At 42.9% G+C, this 27,680-nt stretch overlaps 1 protein-coding gene across 1 annotated transcript; it reads right to left on the minus strand.

Annotated features, from left to right (window-relative positions):
* Nucleotides 1–4,814: 4,814 nt before the first annotated feature.
* On the minus strand, nt 4,815–26,838 carry LOC311500742 (protein FAM53B-like). Its single transcript, XM_084562321.1, has 5 exons — nt 26,671–26,838; nt 17,118–17,360; nt 15,320–15,374; nt 12,620–13,497; nt 4,815–6,257 (listed from the first exon to the last, which is right to left on the minus strand). Exons 2-5 carry the CDS (start codon nt 17,196–17,198, stop codon nt 5,907–5,909), a joined length of 1,365 nt encoding a protein of 454 aa, XP_084418447.1. The 5' UTR covers nt 17,199–17,360; nt 26,671–26,838; the 3' UTR covers nt 4,815–5,906.
* Between the last annotated feature and the right edge of the window lie 842 nt (nt 26,839–27,680).

The following is a 27,680-nucleotide window of genomic DNA, read 5'->3' on the forward strand; positions in this document are numbered from 1 at the left end:
TGTGAAATATGTTGTTCTCCTGTTTGATCTTCCTAATGAGGACTTTTCACTCTGGCTCTCATTTGGCAAACTGGTAAACTGGCAAACACGTGATTTGAGAGTTTTGCAGTTGATCTCTTATGAGAATGATTTAAGTTATGCTGATAAAACTTTGTCCACATTCTTCTGTGATTGGACCTGCTTCTTTAACATTTGTTTGGTACAACGTTTGTCCTGTACATGGAGTCACGGTGCAACAGTCACTTTTATTCTAAAGATTTAAAACAGCGAGAACATCAGCAGGGACAAGGATGATAAACTGGTGTCGCCTCCCTGATTTGTTCAACACTTTCTAGGGTTCTGTTGATGTAAAACTGGTTAGAGATATAAACTTTTAAACTTTTAAATGGACATAGACCAGTCAGGCATAACATTATGACCACAGACAGGTGAAGTGAATAACATTGACCATATTGTGACAATTCAATGTTCTGCTGGGAAACATTTGGACCTGGTATTCGTGTGGATGTTACTCAGACATGTACCACCCATCTAGACCAGACCAGGCGCCCCCACCCCATAGCAATGACACTCCTTGATGGCAGCAGCCATCCCTAGCAGGGTGCAGCCTGAAACAGGTACACACACAAAAATAGTTTAGGAACAACTCAAAAAACATGAAAAACAGCACAAGGTGTTGACCTGGCCTCCAAATTCACTAGATCCCAAACTGATCAAGTATCTGTGGGATGATCCACAGAGGTTCCTCCCCTCAACCCATAGGACCCAAAGTCCCCCACTAACAATAGTCTGTTGCCAGACACCACAGGACACTCTCAGAAGGCCCATGTCCATTCTCTGATGAGTCACGACTGTTTTGGAGGCACAAGACAAGGGAGTGGTCATTATGTTATGCAATGTATCTCTTAAATATGAAAAGACTGATCATGAACACTTATGCTGTTTCAGTTAAAAAGAATTTTAAAAAGAAAGTAAAAACAGGAAGTAGACCCCTGGGAATTCACATGTAAATCATCACGGCTGATGTTTGTTCCTCTAAAGTCACTAAACTGTGATGTTTATATTTACGCATTGGTAGCCAGAGCATAAACCTATTACAATAAACCAAAGTACTGTTTTACAAAGGCATGCAAACAATTCATGTTGAGAATGATGTGAGAATGATGTTGGTCGTCGCAGCAATTCAGCCTCTACTAGCCATGACCAGGAAAGACTCCTGAGGAGACCCCTCCCCTGACTACCTTTATACACCTAAGGTCAATCTAAAGCAGGCAGACTGCAGCTGTGTTGGCAGTTTGCTGTCTTCTCACTCGTGGAGCTGTTTCTGGCACTCGCCCCTGAGTAATCACTGATTTCAGTTTGATTGCAGCTCAAGTGTCACTGCTGGAGCTGGAAAACAAACATCAGCTATTCAAACTGACAGGGCAGTGGCCTCTGAGTACCTGAAGCCAGGTTATAAATCAAGACTTAATCTGTTTACTATGCATAATCCTGGGATTTAACACTGTGCGCCGTGTGTATTGCAGTTTTATTATGGAAGGGGTTAATTTAAGTCGCAGCGAAACAAACAAAGCTATTGTGTAAGGGCAATTGAGTGTTTGTTGACAGACCAATGCCGTCTATGTCAGGGCACAGCTTCGTTTATTTCTGTTTTTCTCCTAAAGAACTGGTCGTTATTTTCTGCAAATATTCCCTGACTTGAACCTTTGCCTCGATTATCTCTGTATTCAGACCAGGGGAGTCAATCCAGGCAGCACTAGTTGACCCAGATGTAACTGGTGTGATGGATGGATGAGGACCAGTCGCTGCAAAAACAGGTCTATTTCAGTCCTCCATTGTTTGGCATTCAGTCATCACAGTGTATGCACCAAGTCAGTCTCCTGTTTGTACAACGCTTTTGCTCAAAAAAAAATGGAGCATGTGTTTCCTCTCTCTCAGCACGTGTGCTTCCACTGAGTGAAATTCCCTTCTCCCACTTTCATCTCTTTCATATTCTATACTCCGTCGCAGTGCATGCAGAATGGGAAGTGTTTGGGCGGCATGGCAACACATTTCCAAAATGGAATAAATGCTTGGCAGTGTAGCTGTTGTCAAAGTCTGTCTGTCGGACTGTGCCCCTATGGCACTCCTTTTTTCCTGTAACGGGAGAGCTGGCATTAGTCCTTTGAGAAACACTTGATTTGATGAGTTGCTGTGAACACCACATAGCACATAAACACCAAACAATGTTACCATCTGCTTCTCATAAACCGAGCAAGATTTATGAGCAGCGTTGCACAGTGAAGTCCGGGTTTTCCAGAGTTTATCTTGGTCGAGTCAACAACGTGTACTGTTCAGGTGACGCTGCAAGCTGTCCATCACAAAACCTGGCATCTTCAAACCAACATCATCATGAAATACAACAGTTAATTAGGCCGTCAGCCACTGGCTGCTCTAGAAGACAAATCAAACTTTATTTTCTCTATTATACAAGCGTATTCATTTTCACTGTAATTGTTTTTGGATCATTTTTTATCCTATAAAGGTAACTGAAATTCGTTGTGTGATTTCATATGATTTCAGGATTTCTAAGAGGTCTAATTCCTGCAAGAATAACTCTTTGCGTGAGTATTCCTTCTCCAGCACATCTGAGGTGCAAAGTGCATCCACCCTTAAAGCCAGAATTATGCAAAAAAAAAAAAAAAAAAAAAAGCAAAGCCTGTACTACAGGGATTTCCAGGTATTCTTGGGTGGTAGTCACATAACAAAACCAGTCATTATGGGGTATTATGAAGATGTAAATCACACTGGGATGCCGAGGTGGAGGGGAGGGCCCAGCATTCATGGGAACCATGGTGACAAAGGGTTGGGTTGCACCCTGTCACCTCTGTGAGGAGAACTCGTCAATCAGTGACATGTGACACTACAGGCCACCTGTCCGACTAAGTGTCCGCCAACGCATGTGCGCGCTCACAAGCACACATGTAGACACAGAAAAACGCAGCTGTTCTGGACACGAAGATCAATTTGCCCAACCTCAAGCACAAAATGTACCTTTACCAAACTTAGCCCTGAGAATTTTTGTGTCATCCTGGGCAGGGAGGAGCTGATGCCTCGAGGGCCACATGTAGTGATTCATGAACGCCAGAGCTAATTACATTTATTACTACCTGGTTATTTGTGGTCTCTTAACATTATGCATTTCTTCCTGACATTCTCTGCTAATTCACATGTATGCTAGAACAAAAATGTTTCAATGATAGTAAGCACAGCAGCATGTGTCCCATTTTCAATAAGATTTAATGTACAATAGATGACTATACTGAATCTAGTATTGGTACTAATACTTGGTTGGTAGTGTCATCATGTGCTTAATTTAGTTTTTTGCCACTTTATTTGATCGATTTTCCATTGGTCTGTTGTTATTTTTCACTGAACAAAAAAGAAAAGAGCAAATCTCAAACACATATACAACCAGAGGAGACTCAAAGGTATCAAATGCATCAGAGGCATTCTTCTAAAGCTAAGACGCAAGTCTGATCCTCACCCCAGCTGGACACACAAACACCAGATTCTACATCAAGAGGCAGATGAAAAACTGATGTCATTATTCTGGCCTCCTCTGAAGTTCTCAAAAGAAAGTTCAAGTAATTCTGCTGACAGAGCAAAGCACTATATTGTTTTTTTTTTTTGTTTTTTCTGAGAATGCAGCCAGTGTTTTCTCACATGTAATCGAGGCCAAACAGTCCAGGACGCTGTAAATGTGTCTAACGTGGCCTTTCCTGTCTCCCTCTCTCCCAATGTCTACATTTGCCAGCCTCAACTACAATGCTTCCTATTTATAGCGCTTTTACCTCAGATATTAACTCTCTCTCTGCTTCTGCCACTTCCTGCCAGAGAGGAAATGTATGCGTGCGTAAGTGTGTGTGGTTTACTGACCTTCGGGAGTAACAAATATCCAGACTACTGTTGATAGCGATGGGAGTTTACCAGTCTTTTCTGACACGTTGCAGAGGTGTGGTGTGAACCTTTCATATGCCTCTAAATTTGATCCTTCCGTCATTCTTCTTATCAGCTTGTTGTTATTCTGGCAATATCTAAAGACCCACTGGGACTGAACAGAAACGAGACAGTTAATACAGTTTTCCAGGCCAGGTGACAGGTTTTCTGTGAATGCAGGCAGAGCCCACTCACTATCTATTTCAGGGTCTTTGAATGAGTGTGTGTGTGTGTGTTGTACGTGTTTTGGCGTGTGTTTGTGTAAGCCAACACCTAAGAGCTGAGATGTCGGAGTTCACCTTCCTTCAAGGCCATGATCTAAGGAAAAGCTGCAAGTGGCTGTAACATCCTGTTTTGAACATAAACACTGTTTTGCAGCCAGTTCTTTCCTCCCTGTGTTGGAAAAACATCTGCCCTATCTCTTTATTTCAGCAATCGGCCTCCCTGGTGGCCAATAATAACAATGACATAAGGCTAATGGGGTTTTAAGAGTGAGACACCTATAAAGGTATGTCTTACAAAGGCAGCAGGTGCTTTGAGTTTGTATCAGCAGCTTGGACAGACATTAGAGAGAGGACAGGAAGTCCCAGGGAGGAGCCTTGCCCGGTCAACGTGTCTGTCCGTCTGCCTCGCAGGTCCCGAGACATTTTCTCCTGACATCACCTCCTCTGGTCACTGCAGGGTTACCGGTCAGTAATATTCCATGTCTAGACTTCCTCATTTTGTTTAGGGGCTCGTGGGCAACACATGAGCATAATGTACCTTGTGAACATTTTAGGTTGCTACTGTGGGGAGTAAACAGCAAATGAGTTGCTCGGTTAACAAAGAACATCAAATATGCATCTATGAATATTCAAAGTGAAGTCAGGCTGAGTGAGCTTCAATAAAAAGTTTCTAAGCAGGAAGTGACTGCGGGGGAGTGGGTACAGCTTCTAAAGAGTATCTGGAAACTTCGCTGCTTATTTAGATTTCTTTCAAAGTGAAATCAGTCTTACCAAAGAAAGCTCGCTTAAAGCAGCAAACCCGCAGTGCTAAGCTGAAATTAAACCAGACGTACGAGTGCATGTGATAAATTTATTTCATGTCCATTCTGTTAGAAGAAAGGCCTCGTATTCTTGCTCCTTCACAAACAGCTCATAAAAAACAGTTGCTTAGAAAAATATACATTGATGTTAGAACTGAAAACTCGAGATTCAGTGTTTGATTCAGATATACAGTTTGCATATTAAGAAACTACAAAATAGGTCAGAAAAGGTGTCTTTGATTGAGGCAAGTTTCTTGAAGAGGACAGACAGAGTAAGCATCCAAAAGAAGGCACTTTTCATTTTCTGAGCTCCTCATAAAGCTTATTGAGCCTACATTCAGCAAAACAAATCAGTTTTCATGTGTGTGCACAAAAGATGGGAGGGGAAGGTCAAGGGCAAGTCTCTGAGAAGATACTTCTTCCTGCTGTTTGCGCCTCCCTGTTTCACTCCGCTTTCTTTGAAAAATAAACTTGAGCTAAATACAGGAGAGCCCAGCTACTGCTACAGTACTATAAACCTAAGGTTAGCGGACTTTGGGAAGATCATCAGGTCGAAAAGAGTGGGGGCTGGGAGGTTTTCTTAAGACTAACCCTCACTTTCCCACTCCTGAGTTAAGCTGAAAACCCAATAAAAAATACAAACATCTAGGTCACTGCTTTTTGATGCAAACAGTAAGAATGTTCAAGGCAAATGTGTCATTAAGAAGCCTGCCGCTAACAACGTACTCAATCTTTATCGTCTTTATCCCTTTCCTCGTCCTTCCGCTATCTTTCCCTTTCAAAATTGACCATTATCTTTCTTAAAGCCCATCTTAATAGTCCCCTCTTCGTACATCCGCTATACTTTCCACAACAGTTCAGAAGCAGTCTTTTTTTTTTTTTTTTTTGATTTCCAATAAAATGTTCAGTTTCTTTCAATCTGGTCAAGATCCAGCTCTCCGCCCAGCTGGAAAATGTCCCTCTGTGTCCCGCAATCACCCTTCCAGAGGGCCCGTTTACCGTCCACAATGCCTTCGGGAGACCCAGGCCGTGAGTCCATGCTACAAGCAGAGTCGCTATCCAGCTCTTCATAGGACGAATCCTCTTCCTCGTCATCTCCTCTCACTTCCTGCCGTGACTCTAGTCCCAGCTCCGACACAGCGGTGAATGAATCTCGCTGGCTGGTGGTCTCAAAGGAGGGCAGAGGCGGGCTCGACTGGCAGCACTCTGTGGCAGAGAATCCAGGGCAGCTTAAGCTCTGAAAGGTCTGAAGTTTCTGAACAGAAAGGAGAAAGAGGAGGAAAAAAATAAATGTTGGTTTGTGCATCTTAGCGCATGTTCACATCCTGGCTTCGCTCTAATGAGCCTATAAAAGTTGAAGAGTTTGTCAGGCGGAATTCGAACTCAGGGTTTTCCAGAATGTCAGTTTGAGATTGGGTTTCAGTTTGTGCGGCCAAAGGCTGGCCTTCCCTTTCATCGACGGCATGTGAACATGTAAACACGCAAGCACACAAGTACACACACAAGAAGAACTTACACAGAACTCCTAACCTTCTGCTCGCTTGAGAAAAACACTGAGTTGAGTTGCAAACCACAAACGATATCTTGTGTCAAACTTTGCTCTCGGCCCATTTCTCACTGGAAGCCACTTTGTAACGCATACCTAACCCAACCCTGTATGGTAAAGAACATTTCTTATTTGAGCCATTGTTATTCCCAGTTGTTAGGATGTTTTGTAGTGCACTCCAGGGAGTGTCAGGGAGACTCTGAATGTGAACAATTGTGTGCATTTCCTACTCTTAAAACTTGACCTTTAATATATTTAATTCACTAAGAAGTTGTCTCCCAGTTTGCTTTCATGCTTTCTTTCCACCACGAATTCCTCCCAGCAACAAAGAAAGGCAGCCGTGCAGAGCAGCGAAGGGGTTAATGATCTCTGGAGTGCCCCCAGCAGCAGATGTTGGAGGCATGGAGGTGAATAGAGATGAGGTTTTCTCTATAAAGCCTCAGCTTACATGATAGACACCTCTAATGTTCCCTAGCATGTGTTGAGACATTGCTTTCCCAGTCACAATGAGCTGGGAGTCTCCCTTCTCTCAAGTCACATTTTAGTAGGCTCACTTTTTCCCTGCCCTGATTTAGCATGGCCCAAAAGAAAACTATAAAGATTTGGGCCGTCTCAGTTAAAGCTTCGCTGGATTAACTTAACATGTACGCGGCCCAAACGCACGATATATCATCTGCAAATGCTTGAGGTGATCGTGTGAGGAGAGGGGGGTATTTACTACAGTTACCCCACCGAAGTGGAAAAGGGGATTTCAGAGCTCTTCTCTTTCTCTCTCTCTCTGTTCAACCCCCGGTATTACCCCCACTACTAATTATCACAGCAGAGGAGGAGACGAAAGCAAGAGAAAAAAGGAGGAGGAGAGCTTCTCCACAATATGCTTTCTATAAAATCTACTGAGGCTGACGGGGATTTGGGTGGGTGTGGTGGTAGGTTGGGGGAGCAGGGTCAGATTTCTGCTGTGTACCCAGCTTTGCCAGATGAAATACATCCAGGCACACACACAAATCACTATTACCACACACGTGGGCTCTTTACACTAACGCTGTCATGTCTCACATAACGCACTGCCATTGCCAAGAATCATATATGGACAACTTTGAGAGGGGAGACTCTGGATGTTTAGAAATACACGTAATTTAAAGAAAAAAAAAAAGGAAAAAAAAGCAACATAATCAGAGATATCTTCTTGTATTTCTGGTCTTTACTATTGACCAAAAACATTTGGTCCATTATTTAGCATGATGCCAGCCTTCTAGCTGCCCACTTCTTACTCAGGGTTACATTTTTAAGTCACAAAAGACAGTATAACTCCATTCTCACATGGTCTGCAGTGCTCCTCGTAACAAGAAAACTGCAGTCCCCCTTTGAGTTTTTCAGTAAGAGTTTATTTAGCAAGTCTACTTAGAGAGTACAGGTCAGACACCATTGACCACTACAGGCGAGAAAACCACCGCACATGTAAAACAAGAAGGCCGACTCTATTTAAGATGCATCCAAACTGTCATCTGAGATGATTGTTTTAATAGAGAAGACAGAAAAAGACAACTTGAGACCACCCTAGCCGCACGACACCTGTGAACATGTACTCAGTGTAGGTGGATTCGTGTTGCATGCATTTTGATCTCACCCGTGAAGTTTCATGACTTAATCTTGCACAGTTATGACAAAAGGCCGACATATACATGCTAATTGATCCAACATAGTGAACTTAACTTGTGAATGAACGTTCAAATCAGTTTTATTTATATTATATTATGACAATCCAAACTGTCTCAAAATGATTTACAGAACCCTGAGACCCTAGACCACTAAGACGATGCTGGCAGGGAAGACACCTAGAGCAGGACCCACCTGCTTGTTATCCTCTGCATCAGTTAAGGGAGTGTAATAGTCTTTCCATTTTTAAAAAACAGCTTAAAACCTGGATCAGGGAAAATTACAAGTGTAACCATACTACAAATACTTGAGTCCATGAATATACTTTTCTTTTATTGCCTTTTTCTTTTCTTTTTTCTTTCTGTATTTATACTGTATTCTTACTTATTGATTTTTGCATTTTAGGGAGCCTGTTAAGATCTGGCTAGGGACAACAGATGGAAACTAGCACTTGTAGCTAACTCTGGCTTGTTTACAGCAAGTAACTTGTTTGTTGATTAATGAGCATTGTCCCTATCAAATAAATAAAATGGGGAACACCCCTGTGCACCACTCTTGAGTGGAAAAAGTGGACACTGCTCGTAACAATCAAACTAAAAAACACAAAGGTCACAATGCAACTACACTGCATGAAAATGCAGTAGGATATAACTTAATGATAATAACTGTATTCTATCCACTGTATCCTCTATCTGCTTTTTCAGTTTTTAAAGTGTGCTCACCAGCATCAGATAAAGTAACACATTTCATACAACTATCATACTTTATGCACGATTTCAAAGCTTGATCAACACCACATCCACTGTTATCTGAAAATAACTTATCTACAGCAGGAGATTTATCTGAACTGTGGGAGAAGCACAAGCACATGCCAAGGGGTTGGGCAAATATCCTCCTGATAATTAGGACAAACATCAAACATCACCCTGCTAACTGCTATGGCAAAGGTCCTGCTGTGAACCTGACTAAAACCGAGCACACGCGAAGAATAACACGTGTATCGAGAGGTACTTGTACCTTACTAAGCGCTCTATGGAAAAAAAAACCTGAATATGGGTATGAGTGGATTAGCTCTGTGCTAAAATGAGGTCAGAAAAACATCTAGTGTCACAATGCTCTGGAGCAAAGAGGCCTCCGACAGCAAACAAGTGTAAAACAAAAGAGGGGGCAAAGGTGCAAGCAATGACAGGAGAATTTAACTCATCCCTGACAGTAACAACATACTGGCACACCTCCATCTCAATTATCTTTGTTTCTGTCTGTGTGGGAATGTCTTTGCTGTTGTCTGGAATCTGCTTCGCAGAAGGCAGAGTGCATGGCAGATACGTGCAAATGCCTGGAAGTAGTAGATAAAAAGATAAATATGTTGGCAGATGTTGAAAGACCGTCGAGGGTATGCATGTAGGACTGCACACTAGTGTTTGGTGATGCTTCACAATGCACATTTGGGACGAGTCATAACATGCCAAAATGCACAGTGCTGCGCGGCACCTCAAGACGCCCACCTAGGTGTTCCCACAAGCCTGTGGGCCTTGACACTCAGCTATGATCACCATGCCTGCCATCCCAGGAATGGAGTGAGATGGGGAGAGGAGGGGAAGAGGAGAGGAGCTCGAACTTGGGCCAGCGAGAAGATATTAATAGAGAGGAGTGAGGAGTTGGTCTGCCAGGTCCTGCAGAAATAATACCCCTTTTCTTCACTCTGCTGTTTCTCTCCTGAATGCACAGGCATCCGCAAAAGCATCTGCTCAACACGCCCCCTTTTACCGCCTCCGCCACGAACGCGGCTTAGCCAAAGATAGCTGGTAATTGTTTTCCCAAATGCACAACTGAAGTTATCAGCTGACCAACGTGATGTAACATGGGCCGCCTTCCTGAAAAGAAAAGTGTGAGCTGCGTCAACAATCATTCAGCAAGTGACCTAGAATCAGGAGATAACATTCCCCGTCTGACAGCGCGCTACACCCACTGTTCCGAGGAAAAAACAACGACGGGCCAAGATGGAAGGGCAGCCAGAGATAAAAACAAACCAGCGGACAGAGAAGCGAACGGATGTGCACGGCTGACAGCGAGGATATTTGAGGAATTTTGGGGGTGGCCACACGTAAATCCCCGTGGTAGTCGGTGTTATAGCTGATTAGCATGACATGCATCCACAGAATTCACACCCGCCTTCATTGACGTGGTGAAGGAATCTAGAGGCCAAATTACAACATGTTCCACTGACAACACACACAGGGGACCTGTTATGTGTTGACCGTCACAATCCTCCACCCCCTTGAAACTCCGGCACACCTTCCACTTTTATTACCCAGTAAATTAACCAAGAAACAAACGTCTGTACAACACATAAATGTTGCTTGGCAGTCAAATGCCAAAGCATCTACTTTTGTTTTTCTTTACCTGAACTATAAAAATAACCAAGTGTGTTTAGATGAAAGAAGAAGTAATTAAACAATATATCTAAGGCAGGGCCACGTCGGACAGCTTTTCAACTTGGGAATGTTGTAGTAACACCCACTTCTTGAGAAGAACTGGGAGGATTTCTAATAAAAGAATAACAAATTCCCAACAGAGTCAACAACAAACCTCATCTAATCCCTGCCCCTGACATTAATTCTTATGCTCTGTCTGCTCCAGAACAGACACAGGTTGTAACAGAGCCCTGCGTTTCCACATTATCGCTTCCTTTTCCACACGGTTTGCCAGGTACAGCCTTTCCCTTTCCCGCAACTCTCACTGAGACAAACTGCTGTGGTAACCTGTAACACCTATGCAAATCTTCAGCGGTTGCTTCCAGGACTTTCTGTTCATTGCATTTAGTTTGACATATTAACAGCCGCCCTTGTTTAGATTCCAAGACGCAGCACTTGACCTGGAGTGGTTATTGACAAAAAGAAGTCTCTTGCATGAAGGCAAATCTGTTGTAAATTATACTCTGTGTGTTGCATGAGGGTGACAAAGCAAACATGGTTACAGAAGACCTGAAATCACCCATCTAACCTGCACAACCTGACTCCTTTCAACAATGCCGAGTACACACACAAGTCGACTAAGAAAGAAGGAAAAAGTTATCTGAAAAGCAACGGCCTGTTAACCTCTGAGAGCAGAATATTCCCTAAAAGTTGATCTTCAGGTAATGGCAAGTAGAGGTAACATTAAAGTGACTCTATGTGTGTATGCATGTAATCAGTGTGCTTGATTTTCCTCTCTTAGCAGCTGGCATGACTAGAGGAAACATGCCTGCTAGGCTCCATTACCCGAGCCCTGTTGATCCAGCCCTGGCTAAGTCCTCAGGGTGACTTTTTTGGAAGAGGAAGGGAGGATAGGGGGATGCTATTTTCTAATAAGAGAACAGGAAGAGGACAATATTCCCCTGACAGGATGTTTAATGATGGAAGACTTTAGGGGTATCTTACGAGCGATACATGCAGGAAGGCAAATGTAAATCGGATACGGTTTATGATCTGATCTGCGGTTGGCTTTGGTATTAGCGGCTGCCGTTAGTGCTACAGCTTCTATACAGAATTTCAAAACGAATAACAAGCTGAATTTGATACTAGAATAAAATTGGTATGTTTCTGGGTTCAGTGAAAGCATCACAGCACATCCAAAACAGTCCAGGCCATTAAAATACTTCTATGGTCCTATTTTGGGTTTGGGTTTGCCCAGGGGTCATTTATACTTTCTGGCTGTTCCATTACTTCCTCTGACCTTACAAAAGAACAAACAAAACTCTTGACATGGGGAAAGCAGTCCAGAGTCCGGTGCATCCAAATATCCCCACAATTAATCACCTTTTGGTTTTCTAAACCTCTTGAGAGTAGACACAGATGACAAGCACGGATGAAGCAGTTCAGCCAATGAAAGATGGGTACGAGTTACAGAGCGGAAGCACATGAACGGTGAGAAGTTCAACCTTTGGATGGCCTGTTTACCCAACAGAGTTAATGAAATGATAAACCGGAGCCGGGCCTGCTAGAGCGCAGCGCTAGGAAGCGTGACCGAACATGAGGAATGCTTCTTTAGTGAGCACCACTCCACGAACGTCTGAGATCACTTAGGACTGAAGCCTTGGACTGACAACCCAGAAAACTTAATTCAGCTTGATTTAATCCAGTCCCTGATCAGACTCAGAGGGAGAGAAACCTAATTATGTTTGAGGATCTCTTGAACTTTCCTTTGGTCTTAGAACAAAAAAGGTATTTGTGGGTGGTAAATACATTTGGTTGAAGATTTAACTAAATTCAATAGGAGACATTTTAAGGAATTAAAGCAAGATCCGATAAAAGCTGATGCCGAGTTGTGCTTAACCAGAAAAAAAAGTGAAAGGAAAAATAAGTCAAGTTTCTTGTATGCAAATTAATGTCAGTGCGTGCATACTTGTCTGTGCATGTCAACATGTGTTAGCTAACCTGAGTCATCTTTGCCAGGTCCAGGGAGGGACGCTGCTCCTGAACATCTTCCGGTCTCCTACGCTTCATACCAATTTTTTTGTCGTTTAGCACGCAGGGCTGGGACCTGCTCCGAGAGAGACACCTGTTTCCTGCAGCTCTCTGGCCAGCTCGCCTCCCTAACTCTGGGGTGGAGTCTGGAGAGCTGGTCTCTGATGCCTCTTCCCTCTGGAGCTCTGGCAGGCTAATTTGCTCGTGGGAAAGGGAGAGAGGCCTGAGGAAGAGATGACTGTGGGAGTGGTGATGATGTGAGGAAGGAGAGGTAGGGGAGACTGGAGTGGCAGTGAACTGCGGGTGGAGAGGCAGTCGCTGGTTGAAAAACGGCAGGTCCAGGGCTCCATCTGAGGGGACGCTGGAGCGTGAGGGAAAACTGAAGCTGGAGCTACGCTGCATGGCGGGATAATGGCCTCCTCCTCCTCCTCCTCCTCCTCCTCCTCCTCTGACACTTCCTCCACTGTGGCACCTTCGCTTCTCCACTGTTGTCCACACTCGGGAGCCTTGGGGCCTCCAAGAAGAGCGCGACCCACTGAATTCGTCAGAGAACGACAGTGAGCGGCACTGACGTTTGCTTGGGGGCGCTGTAGGAGCTTGGCTGGTAGCTGTAGTGGTGTAGTGTGCGGTGGTGGATGCGGTGTGGGTGCTGGTCATGTTGCTGTTGCAGAGACTGAGGTCTCTTATCAGACTGGTGATTGCTGTGGCGCTGCCTGGTTCCTTGGCCCAGGGCCGGCTCCCCGACTCAGGCATCACATCCCACAGGCTCCCCAGACTGGCACCAGTCTGACATGGACCTCTCTGCTGTATGGCACAGCTTCTCCCCATGTCCAGCCACCTTTCTGCCTCTGCAATAGTTAAAAACACACAAGCTCACACTTATTGACCTTGACAGAAGTGCTCACAAAGGGCAGCTATTTGTAGAACAAGTAATAATACATAAAACTTGCACAATGTCAAAAAGAGCAGAATGGATTCTAGCTTAAAGAAAAGCAATGAAACGCAAAAATAGACTGAGGGCAAGAATGAAGAGTTGCTTTAAATGTAAGCTGTAAGAAATACACAGATAAGCATAAAAACCAACAGAAAATCATGCGCTGTGGCGCACTGAAAAAAATGTTATCAGTTGTTTGTCTTAAGATGAATGACAGGGTTGTGCCTGGAGGAAGTAACAGTTCAGTTAAACTGTTCAAACCAGTGCTGCTCATGTGTAACTGAAAAACAAATACAAAACAAAACTGGTAGTATGACAAAAACAAGTGTAGTGGTATTTAACCATTTTAGAATTCAGCTCTCAGTGGATTTAGAAACAGCCATGTTTTATTAGCATGTAAAGGTAAGCTGCTTTTAAGATGAACTTGGTAGTGATCCTTCCAACGTACTGTGTATGTTAACGGATCAAGATCAAGATCAAGATCGCTGTGTGTTATGTCTGATTATTTTTCACATAAACAGCATGCAGGTAAACCTAAGCAGTGTCTTGTAGTGGTGTCGTACCATTACAGAAACAGACGTTTTCTATGATTGCCATTACTGCCACTCAAATCTGACTGTTCCTCCGTCCTAACAAGTCTACTGAATGTTATGGACTCTGTTTTTGAGTTATCTCGCAGACAAACAAGCGACATTCCTGCAAGAATGACCTGCAAGAATGCAGAATCCAAAAACACAAACTACACATTACGATAACAATCATCCAGTGAAACAGCTGGCAAGTCGCCCCTATTACTCAAGTGGTTAGCAGGATATGGTTGAGAAAGCAGTGTGACTTGATTGCTATCTCACCATCAGCACAAGTGGGTTTATCAGACAGTCGAGGGACATATTACACCTACAGTAAGATGCCACGGTGGCTTAAGATACGGAGACAAGTGGTTAAATTGTGAATCCATTGAAGCTTTTGGCAAAAAAAAAAAAAAGGGCCCTTTGCTGATCCAAATCCCATCCTTGGGGAAGCTTGCCTCTAATTTTGGCATGCTCTCTCACTGACTGGTGGACGGAAATCACTGTTTTGGGCGGACAAACAATGTACGGGGGCTACAGTGACGACCTGACAAGAATGTCAGGAAAACAACTTGACAAAGGGAGAAAGGGATGAACTTCAAAAGGCCAGCCTTTTGAACGCAAGTGACTAAGTGCTGGTTGAGCTAACAAGGCGCGCTAGGCAATGTTAATGCCAGGATTAACAGCAGAGAAAGTATGTCGCACTTCTCCCTGTGACGTCACCGTGTATTTCTCACAAAGAAAAGGGGATAGTTAGCGATAGTGCGCCTTGAATTTACAATGGCATGTCTCTTCACACAGGGGATAATTACTGCAGTAAGAGAGCCGTAGGGAAATTGTTGACATAGGCAACAGCATATTCAATTACAGTACACTCCCATGAGAGCCCTGCGCAACGTTGTGTGGAGGCAGGTGCACCCTGATCGTGAGAGGGTGATGAGTGACAGACGGAGAAAGGGAGAAGTGAGAGACGGAGGGGATAAACAACAAGACAGTTATAGTTGGGGTCGCTGATCTCGATGGTTCAACTTATCAAGAAATTAAAGGGGCAATCCATCATTCTGTTAAGTCTGTGAAATGATGTTATAAGAAAGTATCCCACATCACTCAGAGTTGATGATCAACACCGAGCAAAAGACATAAGGAGAGATGATGGAGATGACTCACCCACTGTTGCACAGGAGAAGAGGGTGGTCCCTCTGCTCATAGTGTGGAGCTCACGCTGTGGAGGACATGCAAGCAGTCAGTCAGTCAGCAGCATACAAAATAAACCAAAAAGTGGTTCATCCTGGAGGTCCTTGTACTATGAACAGGCCACTGCATCTTTCCAAGTGTGGCACATTCCCTGAAGAGGCTGCCTACTACTATCATGACTAAAACGCATATAGCATTCCTTATGTCTTTGTGGCATCAAGTTTACCACCTCTGACCCTCTATGGAGCTTTACCAGCATCTTTCAGCTAAATTTTTATCATTTGGCTTTACTGTTTTTCATCACTTCCAGAGGCAAGAAGATGTCTTCAGTGTTCAAGTTCAGATAATTCCACTACGTGCCACCTGCCTCAAACTCAATGGTGTGCTTAAACCCAGCTCAGCAAAAAAAACACGTACTCTACGTGTAAGACAACTAGCTCATTTCAAAAGCAGAGCTGCATGAAGTTATTAACTAAATTCACACCACGCCTGTTTTACTCTGTTTTGTTTTTAAATAAGGACCAAAGGTAATTTGCGGCATATAAAACAGTTTTGTCTCCACATGCCTATCTTTTAATCAGACACCTATGCTCACTTCTTGCGACAGGGTGGTGGCTGTCTTCACAAAGGACGGAAAGAAAAAAGCCATGATACATTGCTCTGACTCACCTTGAGGTTATTACCACAACAACAAAAAAATTTTTTCTAAGAGACAAGGCATAGATTCCAAAATAAAAGCTATTGTGTTGCAGCAGACAATAAATGACAGCATTGGTACACTCAGACCTGAGGTGTTAAACATGGTTAACCCATGACAGTAAATAGGAGTGAAAAGATAACTAATGATGTCAGTCCAGATGCCTTTCTATACAGGCTGATTTAAGTCTGCAGCAGAGGGAACCCAAACATGGCGGGCCAACATGCAAGAAACAACCAGCCCAGAAGACATCTTGAAGTTAATCTGTGTTGAAGAACGTTTCTGGTGCAGCCCGATTTGATGGTGTAGATTTTACAGAGGCAGATAACAGCGGGAAGAGTGAAAGCTAATCTTCTGTGAAGTCTGAATGGAGATAAAAATAAAAATGTAAATAACCCTTGCCTTATTTTCAGAAGTGAAACCAATGTGAAGGTAAAAAAAAAAAAAAAAAAAAAAAGAAAAGAAAAAAAAGTGAAATAGTTCTCAGCAGTGACCTCCCAAAAATGCAGCACCCTACCACACTGCTTCATTCCATTTAAAGACGCTTGTTGGTACATGTAGGGGGATGGGGTTAAATGAAATGTTGAAGGAGCACTACATTTTGTTTTGGAAAGGTCACCAAACCTTACCTTTATTTCTTTTTAAAACGTTTCTGCGCTTAATTTTTTATGTGTTTTAGAATGATTGGCTGTCATGGAGCAAAAATTGAAACACTATATATTATTTTCTGTAATAAATGAAAATAATGCCCTCCAAATATTATTTACCTGTTCATTTAAAATAATTTCACTGATAAACATCTTTACTGGACCTCTGAGGTAATAATAATAATAAGGGTAGCACAAAAGTTAAATACACAACATGTTAAAATGAAAATGCTTAGCCTTCACTTCCTTGTGTCATTAATAAGCTACCAACAGCTAAATTACAATCTAACGCCGTGAACAGGCAACTGGGTCACGGTCTAACATGCTTGTTTGCATTGTGCAAGTGAGCATGCATGACAACCTGAAACAATAGCTAACAACCGGTTTGTTTCGTGTGAAACTCTCTTAAGACAGAAGCGTTTCTCACCAGCCGTCTCTCGATGTTCTTGGACCTTACATCATTGACACCCTTCTTCTTTTCCAGTGTTTTCGAGAAAATGATCACCATGGTAACAAGCAGCTCTGCTCCGGTCTGTTCAGGTGCAGAAAAGGGCCACGGGCGACCATCTTACATGAGGGCAGAGGGCAGGTAGGGCGTTTGGGCAAAACGGACAAGCATTTGATGACCTCCCATCTGAAGAGCAGCAGTCTCTCAGCCTTCAGCCGATCCCTGTGTTGATAGAAAGAGAACAAACAACATAAATACTCATTTCATTACTGAAAGCGTCACGCTGGCTGGCTGGCGGACGAGGGAAAAGAGATGGGCCTAAACATAGCTCAGGTCTGATCATAAGCAGTGGTAGGCAAATTGTGACCGGCGGGCCATTTCTGTTTTTGTTACGGCTGTTCGAGCGTCACTGTGAGTTTGAAATTCACCGTCTCCTTAAGGTAGAGAGCTTGCTCTGTTCTCCTGTCAAATCAAGGTTTAAAAGGGTTGATTTGTGAATCATATTGTGACACCACATCTTTTTTTGAAGCCAATCATGATCTGTAGGTGAGATTTTGTACATTATTTGAGATATTTTTATATGCCACAAGTGATGAAAACATTTTTCTCACAAATGCAAACAGGAGGTGGTCCAACAGATAGTTAATAGTGATGACACTATTCAAGCAAACAGAGCTGGCATTGTTTCATTCCACCATAACAGACGCAGGCCACTGTTTATCCCTTACGTGTCTAGTCTCGTAGTGGGATGCAGGACATATTCATGTGTGTGAATCATTTGCTTGCCTAATGTGGATAAACACAAAGTACCTACACTTACTAAGTGGAAAACTAAAATAATATGCACAATCTTAAAACAAACTGCTTTATATATCAATTTTATTTTAAGCTAATTTAAAGGAATAACACACATAATGAAGCCTGTTGTTAAAACTTGTTCCTAGCCAAAGATGACCCCTGGCCTACAGCAACGATTCTCAGAAGGATAGTTTTTCACAAGCTAAAACTACATAAAAACAATCATAATAATAAAAAGAGGGCAGACTTGTGTTTTCCAATTCAACCATTAACACCTTGACGCTCAAAGTAACCGCTCAGTTATCCATATAGCTACACGCCTATAAAGCCACTGCCTTTGTTAACAAAACATGCTGGCCTGTGATAAATTGCGTCCTTATCCCTGTTGATAATGGAACATTTGACGTGTCAACATAATGCGCTGAACATATGGGAATCTAAACGTGCCGTAACAGAAAGCAAAGTTCAGCTAATCCAGGAAAAGGCATCACTCACGTCACGTGACTACAGATGTGGCTTGGGAACATGAACAGAAAAAGGAGCACATATAGGGAGCTGTGGTCGGCTCATCGACTGCCTGTGCCCGCAGGAGAGAACAAACAGTAGCTGCTGTGGTAAACAAAATGCATAAAAACCTGTGGAGGGAGTTATATGTAGCGCAGAAGTTCCATATGCCTGCCCGGCCATGTCTGCTTTATCCTGATATTGCTTAATGCATGGGAAAGATTTTGGTAAATGATGGGCAGGTTCAGTTCTGCAAGGACTGTGGGCTTGAGCTTCTCTCCTTCATTAACCAACCGCCAAACATACTGACAGTGTCCAATTAGAGAGCACCAGCACGGTTCCGATCCCCCAATCAACTGCTGGCTAATGACAGCTCTCGACTGTGGAGCAACACATGAGGCTAATGGATCTTCCAGGCCTACTGTGTGCAACCCGTGTAACATGTGGTTTCATGTTAAGTAAGGGCCATTGCACTTACATTACATGCTTTAGAGAGACGGATGCGAGTGTGCACCGGGCATTCAGGGAGTTTTGTGGGATAAGACCTTGCAAGAGGGACAAAAATAGATATGGGGGGGTTGTTCACACTTTTATAAAACAATTTTATACCAGTCTAGTCATGTCTTGTTATTTCACAAAGTCATCTCTGTCCCGTCCCTCTTCTCCAACCCCATGACTACATGAAGACTATAAATGTTTCATGTAGGCCTGCCCCAAAACCAACTGCAAGCATATGACTCCCATTATCTCCATTTATCCCAGAGAGTCAGTGGAGCACAACTGGGCCTCCACAGGCAAAAGAAACTGGTGCTGGTGGTGGGAGTTAGAGGAGAAGGGAATGTTCTCCGTGATCAGTTTTGCAGATTACTTTGCTGATTAGAACTGACACTGAGTAATGGGTGGGGCAATGCAACAGAGTTTGTGTGTTGGCGTGCGCTAATCAAGAAAGGGTCTTGAGGAGCATAAAGGTCATGTGTGAAGGTTGTTACAGTGGTGCTGCTGGACTAATGCGGTTAGGAAGTGTGACATGTTGCATCAGGGCTGAAACGGCACCTCAGCAGTTTGAATAAGAGCGTGCTTGCATGTGTGTATGTGCGTGACTGTTTATGCTAACCTCCACTTGTGTGTGTGTGCGTGTGTGGTGACTGGCAAGTGGGGTCATGGGAGAGGGCAGGCCGAGTGTGAATTCAACCCTGGAGCCATGCTTACTTAATGAACCGACTTCTCATGATGGGGAAACCAGAGCTTAATGGACAGAAAACTGTAGCGCGCTTGTGTGGAGCCTTTGCTGATCATATCAGATTATCAGTGCTCAAAGGCAGTCTCCACGTTGGCTATATCTCACTGTCTGAAAAGCCTTTATTGTTTGACTTGCTGTCAAAAATCCCAGAGGAGAACAGTTTGCAGGACTTCAAGTTTATACTCAGACTAACAATGACGTAACTAAGTATTTGTCTCAGCATTCACACGTTCAACACAACGAAATGCATGGTAGGCATCAAATTATGCACGATATTACAGCTGGATGGGAAAATTCTCCCATGAGACTTTAAGAAAGGACACTCTCCGGACAGCCGCTATGTTTTTCCAGTTTTAAAATCAACAGCATGGATTAGAGTGCAGAACTAAATCAGACTTATGTCGTCACAAGCTCTATTGTGCACCCAACTTGCGATCACGCATGATCAGGCAAGAGGGAATGTCATGTCAATGTTTTGTCAAATCGCATCTCAGTCAGTCGTATTTCAGTTAAAATGAAGGAAAGCTTTGACACTATATGGCAACTATGACATTATTTGGGCCTGCAAAATAACTCCGTTTGTGACACTAAAATCTGACCTCCACAGTGGTTTATAATGGTGCTTCCAGTCAGGCTTCTTGTGTATGCTGGGGTGCAGACAGCAGCTCTTGGCTCACAATAGTCAATGACTCAGGAGGGCACAAGAAAGGGCAGCTAAGATAATGTGGCTCTTTGCCCAGGCAGTGATTTGTACAGGCAGATGAATAGAAGCCTATTTGGGCCCCCCTAAAGTTCTGTGACGGGGTGTTTGGTGTCCATCACTAATTGGCTCTGGTTACTGCATACTTGTGCGGAGTGCGTCTGGTGTCAAGACTTTGATCGGTGGCTGCAGCTGAAAGAAGCCAAATGATGAGGACCAGACAAAAAAGAAATAAATAAATACTACATGGGTGAAACTGCAGGAAATACAAGATTCTTATTTTGATATGGTTCAATTCAAGTTTTCCTGTTTGTTTGTTTTTTTTGTAATCAGACTGGCACTGCGAGTATTTAACGGTGGAAGAAACTGGATGTTGACATTCGTTTTATGAAGACAGCCACGGGGAATAAAATAAAATCATCAAAAAGATCTTTCTTATATTTTCTTGTGCTTGGGTGTGAATAAAAGTAAGAGCCATTCTTTTGTCGAAGTCTGCGGCGTTGATTGTTAATTCAGGGTGAACACACAGCCACCCCGCTTTCAGATAATGCGGTCGGAGTTGTAAAAATGGTCCTAGGGAGGTCAAGACATACCACTGAATCCTTTGGCCATCACCCTAGTACCCACTGGCAAAGGAAGACTAGCGAGAAACAGCGCACCATGACACCAGTAGATCTTCAGAAGTACGTCAACAATGAGGTGCCCCTTCAGTCAAACTTTACGCATTGTCAGTGGTCAAGTTCTGGCCTCTTTGAATGTTGAATGCCTGCATACATGCTGACAGCACTTAAAGTTCCAGCGTAATGAGCAAATTGGTGAGCTTTTATTTTTAAAAAGGAGCAGCTGTCTGTACAATAAGGAAATAAAATCATAACTGAAAGAATTTCTTGAAAATTGCTTTTCTTATGAGCCAACTTGCAAGTCCAGTTAATACTGGCGTTCTTCTCACTGCTTAGTTGGCATTAAGACACACTAGTGTATGAAATCGCACTTCCCTTCGCAGTGTATAGGTTCCACTTCCCTTGTGGTCACATGCTGCTGCTGAATTGGGTGTGGAACGTGCTGCCTTCATTACCAAAAGCACAAAAAGAGAAAGAACCAAGCGATATCCACAAAGCATTGTGACACCAAGTTAACACATCGACACACATGCTTTGTTGACCACTCCTATTTACAAAAAAAAGGAATAACACAGAACACTATATATCACACCCTGACACATTTTCACATCAATCTGCATCACAATGAAAGTCAGTTGGCTTACTCCTACTGTACTAGGCTCATAATGTGCAGCATGTAATACCAAATCAACTCCTTTTACTGATATTTCCAAAGGCCAGTTTCTCTCCAACTTACTTCATAAAACAGTTGCTAAGTAGTAGAGAGTTTCTAGGATGTTAATGGGTAGCCATGGCAACCAAACACAAAACAGAGGACAACAGTGACAACTGGTGATCTGAGAGAGGCCAACGTCATCCACCTTATAAAGAATAATATCTGGACAGCTCATCATTTCTTTATCAGTGTGTGTGTTTGTTAGAGGAACCTGGAGTATTGAGCAAGGCCAATTTACTTTGCAACTTGCAAACGCAGCACAGTTTTTCTATTTATGCAGGCTGAAATTTATTCAGGGTTGACCTTTATGTCTCAGACCAGGACTTAGTTAACAAAAATCTTAAGAAGCTTGACAGGCGTAGGATCAGGTGTTTGAGTTTGAGTAGAGGAAGGTATGGGGCCTCTTGCCCCCTGGAGTAACCCCTGCATGCCACGACTCTCCATACATCAGGTACCCCACTAATTACACTTCCCCCCCTTTGAATCTTTCCCCTTCTGCCTGTGGTTTCTTCCATTATCCATGAGTGCCTGTTCTGTTCTCTGCACACTAACCAGAGCCCTAATCCATCAGGGATACATTACATGGGAACCTCCAGTGCTGCTAGCAATCCCTTGCAATTGCAAGGATTGTTAAGGGACTCAAATACGGGGGAACCACTCCTACATTGTGTAAGCAAGTGATGTTATACAGATTGTCACCACCAATCAACCAGTATAGTAAAATGTATGCTGTTACATAACGCCATGTTCACATTGAGCAGGTGTGTGGATGTGTATGGGTGGTAGAAAGAAAGCAATGAGCAGCATTCCATGGGCCCATTCATTCATTCATGACGGGGCTCAGCTCACCATATGGTCCCTCTGACCGCTCAGCCTAGTGTGCAGCAGACAAGATTTAGATCCAACTAAAAGTGTGCCTTTTTTGCGTGTTTTTGCTGAAGCGCTGCCTAAAGACTACATTATGATGCAAGAATTAGTGTAAAATAAAAAAATATTTCCGTAGCTTTCTATTCCGCCGAGCTGCGCAGGAAGGAAGAGTGTTGCTCAGAAGTTGTTAGTATGTTTTTTTAGCACTAATGACTAATTGTTTTTGCGGTTTCTAACATGTATAAAGACATGTTTCACAGGAATTGCTTAATTTCACCAAATCATATCAATTCACATTTTAGGGAGAATGTGTTTCAATCTAATAGTTGCTGAAAGACAAACTGTGGCTGGAATGAAGTGTTCTCCCCTTACTGTGTCCATATTCTGGATAACAAGAAAGCCACACTGTCAGTCATTAACAGGAGTAAACATTTTACCTCACAGATCAAAGATTGTCTTAAAGTTTCGTTATTGCAATGCTGTAGTTAGATGTCCATCTACAGCATCCTAAATTTACTTCTAGACTCTCTACAGTGCATAATCTTATCTGTTGTCAGTAAGCTAATTGGTTGCAAATCTCGCTACGTGTCACGCTGTTGCTACATGCAGGTGTATGTAAAATGTGTATGTAAAACATGCAGACAAACCCAAATACCACGAGCCAATATTGCAGACGCCTGCAGATGGGAGTTATGACACATGTCTCTGTGAAAATAAGCCCTCTTTTGCGCAAGCATGACTCTCAGGTCACACTGGCTCGGTTCTCAAGCCTATGCTTGCTACTTTTGGAAGATGTAACACATGAAGTGTCGGGTCTATATGAGTCCTATACCTTGGAGGGGAAGCTGGGTGCTTAAGTTTTGTCACAACTGTGGAAATCAGGTTCTAAAAATACATTAAATTAGTCTGTCTGAGCCAAACAAAAGCTTTCAGTTCTCTTTTTTCAAGGGATGCAGTTGGGAGATGGTTTCACTAAACTGGATCTAGAGAAAAGACAATTCCCCGCTGCATGATTCACACAGGAGCTATGTGACGGCTGACGGCATTTTGAGGGAAAGTCAATCCAAGGCAGCTGAGGAAAATAAACAGAAGAATGCCATCGGCTGCCATTCATAACAGCACTGTTAAGAGGACACAAGGAAATAAAAGACTAAATATTACCTGGACTATGGGGGCTTCCACAGGAACATATTCACACGTACACACACACACACACACACACACAGAGATACAGCATACAAAACCCATCAGACAATGGATATGCAAACAAACTAAAAAACTCAAAAGCCCAGAGGGTATGCTGTCCCTCATTTGAGAGTCAAAAAGCAACATCGGATACAACTTCTACTTTTTTTAACTGAAGATGATTCTTCAACATTAACACACAGAAACACTGCGTGCGTTGATGGGAGCATTCCTATTGCATCCCAGAATGCTTTTCATCTCTAAGTAGAGTCTGGTGCCTGTCTTGGGGGGTTGGGGGAGTGCTTCTCTGGTGTATGTGAGAATGCCTCTTTTCTTTTCTTTTCAGCTGCAGGTCTTTGGCTCTGTGGGCGACGAGACGCCAGACTTACAAATCTATCATGTTAATGAGGAAGGAATATCCAAAACGAGGAATAGTAGCGGTGAAACATATATACTGACAGTGAAATATGGCTTTTGTTTTTAACCACTTGAAACCAAGTGGTATGCGTTTCAGTCGGTCTGAAGCAGTGGCAGTTATGACTGCAGGTCACAGAGAAGAAAGGGAAGCTTCTGAAATGAATAGAGAGTACCATGGAGGCACAGACAGGCATGGCTAACAATTCTTTTCTGGTAGCTTTGCATAATGCCTCAGGGCAGAGGACAAGGGAGAGTGAGAGAGCCACAGTATAAGTGGAACACAAAGACAAATAACAGCGAAAAAATGACCAAAAAGTAAGACTGAAATGTACGGAGAGGCAAAAAGAAAGAAACCGAGAGGGGCGAAAGTGGCAGCATGTGCGTCAGTGTGTGGACAGAGCGAGAGTTGTACACACAGACGGAGAATGGACCAGTGGCTTGCTCAGCACACAGGCACACAGCTGCCCACTGACAGAATGGAGCTCTAATAGGCCTTTCGCCTGCGACACAAAGACATTGCAAATGTGCGCGTCTTAAGCACACACTGGAGTGCAGAGCGATCCCCTTTAAAAACCCACCGGCCTTAATTGCCTCCATAAATTATGTCTGTCTTATGTCCAAAACAAGCCTATAGTCTAACAATGCCAGAGCTGTTGTCCAGCACAATTGCAGTACATCAAGTTGTGCTTCATGAAAGGGGCTAAAAGCAACAAGTGACTGCCACAAAACACGATAAAATTTGCTTCTTCCTCCTTTGTCCGATATTCAGCTGAGTATCAGCCAACTTTTGAGCAAATGCTTGTTCAGACTTTTTACTTTAAAAGCAGATATAGCCGGATTTAAAGATAATTGTGCTAAATCTGCAGTGTTCTTACTCAAGATGCCCTTGTATGTCTAGATTGCATTGAACTCAAGAAGCAAGAAGAAGTTCTCTTTAGTTTATTAAATAAATTATATATATAGCTTTGTCATATTTGTTTTCTGCACATAAACTCAGGTAGTGACACCCATATAGAGCACTTAAAAAAAGCTCTGGTCAGATAAAACCACCTGCAACAGCAAACATCACATTTGCAGGTTCACAGAATTTGATAGGTCTAAAATGCTTGCTAGCACCAAGCTGTGACATACCAGCAGTAGTTTATTTTGGAAATGAAAGCAAAGTGTAGTCATCATAATCTTCTCCAAACTGAAAAGGCAGATAAGAAATTCTCAGAGCAGGTTCCCCAGCCAGTATTTGCGAGGCACCACTATCAACATCCCCTTTGTAATAAGACACTGGAGCTGACATGTGAAAAAAATAAAAAATTTGTTTCACTTCCAAACCTGAACTTCAACTACACTTGCTCATTCTGAGCAGGATTCTGGGGACTTTCTAGTGACATTTCCTGTTTAGCTGAGCAAATGAGCCAGCCATTCCTGAGAGTCAAGGACAACTGCTGCGATGGTGGCATCAAGAAACATTTGCAGGTATTTTCAATTAGGGCACCCTGGTACCAAACCAGTTCTTCGTGGTACTGTGTTTATGGTGTCCACAGAGATCAACCATCTGTCGTGCAATATTAAAAAGGGCAAAACATAACCACCAACACGTACCTCCTAACCCACAATAGAAAAGAAACAATACTGACAAATAAGCAGTTTAGCGCTTTGCGGCCAGTGTGCCCTATATTTGGTGCATCTTGGCTTCGATTTTTTACCTAAAAAGACAGTAAAGTAGTTGCAAAATGAGCTTGCTGTGCATCGTCTGTATGTCAGCAGATATTTTATTTCTAAAAATGACACAAACAAACACCAAATTGAGGAAGAACAAAGTGGTTAATAGTTACACAGCCTAAAAAAGCCCAAACCCTCTGATGAATGCAATAATAAGCAACTTACAGATCACTTTCTGAAGAAGAGGGAACACAAAAAAAACTGCGCGTGTGGCGAAGATTGGGCGAGAGATATGCAACCAAGCATTATGAGTCAAAGCACTCTCTCAATCTGTTCTCACAGCACAGGTTGTGGTGAGGTGTTGTGTGTCAATGTATGCTGCAAAGTAACCACACTGCCTCTACACCTACGGCTTCATTACCTTGGCTGACGGATGAAGGGGAGTTTGCTGCATCAAAGGTCTTGGTAACTGCCTGTACCCCCTATAAACCCTTAAAGCAGGCTAATCGAGCGTATTTTCTCACATTCAGATGCTGAGGCTTAGTTGTAAACTCCATAACAACTGATTCATTCAAATATGGAATTAACAGTGTGGCATCCACAAACAATGCCACAAATAGTCATTTGTTTGTTCCTAATCTGGGTTGAAGATATCAGAGCCTGATACTATTATAAGCAACTCAGCATAAAACAAGACATGTATGTTTTCTGACTTGTGCCACAAAGTAACTTTACAATGTTTCAGTCCCAGGGGAAGCATGAACAAACTACAGAGCAGTGAGAGAATAAGCATTTATAGCGATGACAAATCTTAACAAATGTCCTACTACCTGGCCAGCAGAGTCTCTTTCGAAGTCAGGTCATCTTCAACAAAAGGAATGCAAACAAATGAAAAATAATGAAAAAAAAAGTTTCTCGCAGTTGCGGCCGCCAGTTCAGCGGCCCCTGCACAGGACAGAGCAGGACTGCGAGCAGCTGAGAGCTCGCTGCTGCCTTCAGCCTTCAGCATTGATTGTAACAATATCCGCGTTCACGCAAAGCAGATCAACAAGAGGGGGGGACCGGGAGAAAACTGACCGGCTAGCAAACCTATGTGAGAGCAGTTGTATATTTTTATAATACACTTGAATCACAAAGCTATATCTATTAGTTGAAAACAACATAACTCTACAATTTGTCTTTACACGCAGTGAAAGCGAAATTTCATTTACAACTAACACCCCCGCACTTTCATTGTTGGTATGTTCCACTGCAGCCCTCCCTCAGGCATTTACAACACTCGTGCTACGTTTTATTATTATGCGTTTCATTGATATTAAAGGGGCAGATAGGTGTTGACATCCCGGAAAGCTGAACCACTCACTTAAAACTACCTGTCTTTGATCTTATTGCCCATTAACTTCTGCATTTTCGTTATGTTTTTGGTTTAATAACGAACCAGACATTTTTTATTTATTTTTTTAAAAAAATCGCAATGGTTAAAAATGACATTAATGTCTTCATGAACGTGTGTAGTGTAGGTATTACTCAAAAGTCTGAGGGTGCAGAGGAGTATTTGCCACCTCCGCGTCCTGCCATGGAAAAGTTCACTGCTACACGCTGAAGTAATTCAATCAATCCAACAAAATCCGGTTAGGGAGACTTTCAAATGTGTTTCCAGGGAGATGGAGTGAAAAAACATAAATATTTGCAGTATCACACTTGAGAGGTTAAAATGAAAGCTCGGTATTCGTGCCGGCAGAGCTGCCAGTGGGCTATGGCATCAAGTCTAAAACCTTATAGGTTAACATTATGAGTGGAATAAAAGTGTAGCTTCGAACAAGTTGCCAACCCAAAAGCT

Source organism: Chelon labrosus (assembly GCF_963514085.1).
Source record: "Chelon labrosus genome assembly, chromosome: 15".
NCBI classification, from domain to species: domain Eukaryota; kingdom Metazoa; phylum Chordata; class Actinopteri; order Mugiliformes; family Mugilidae; genus Chelon; species Chelon labrosus.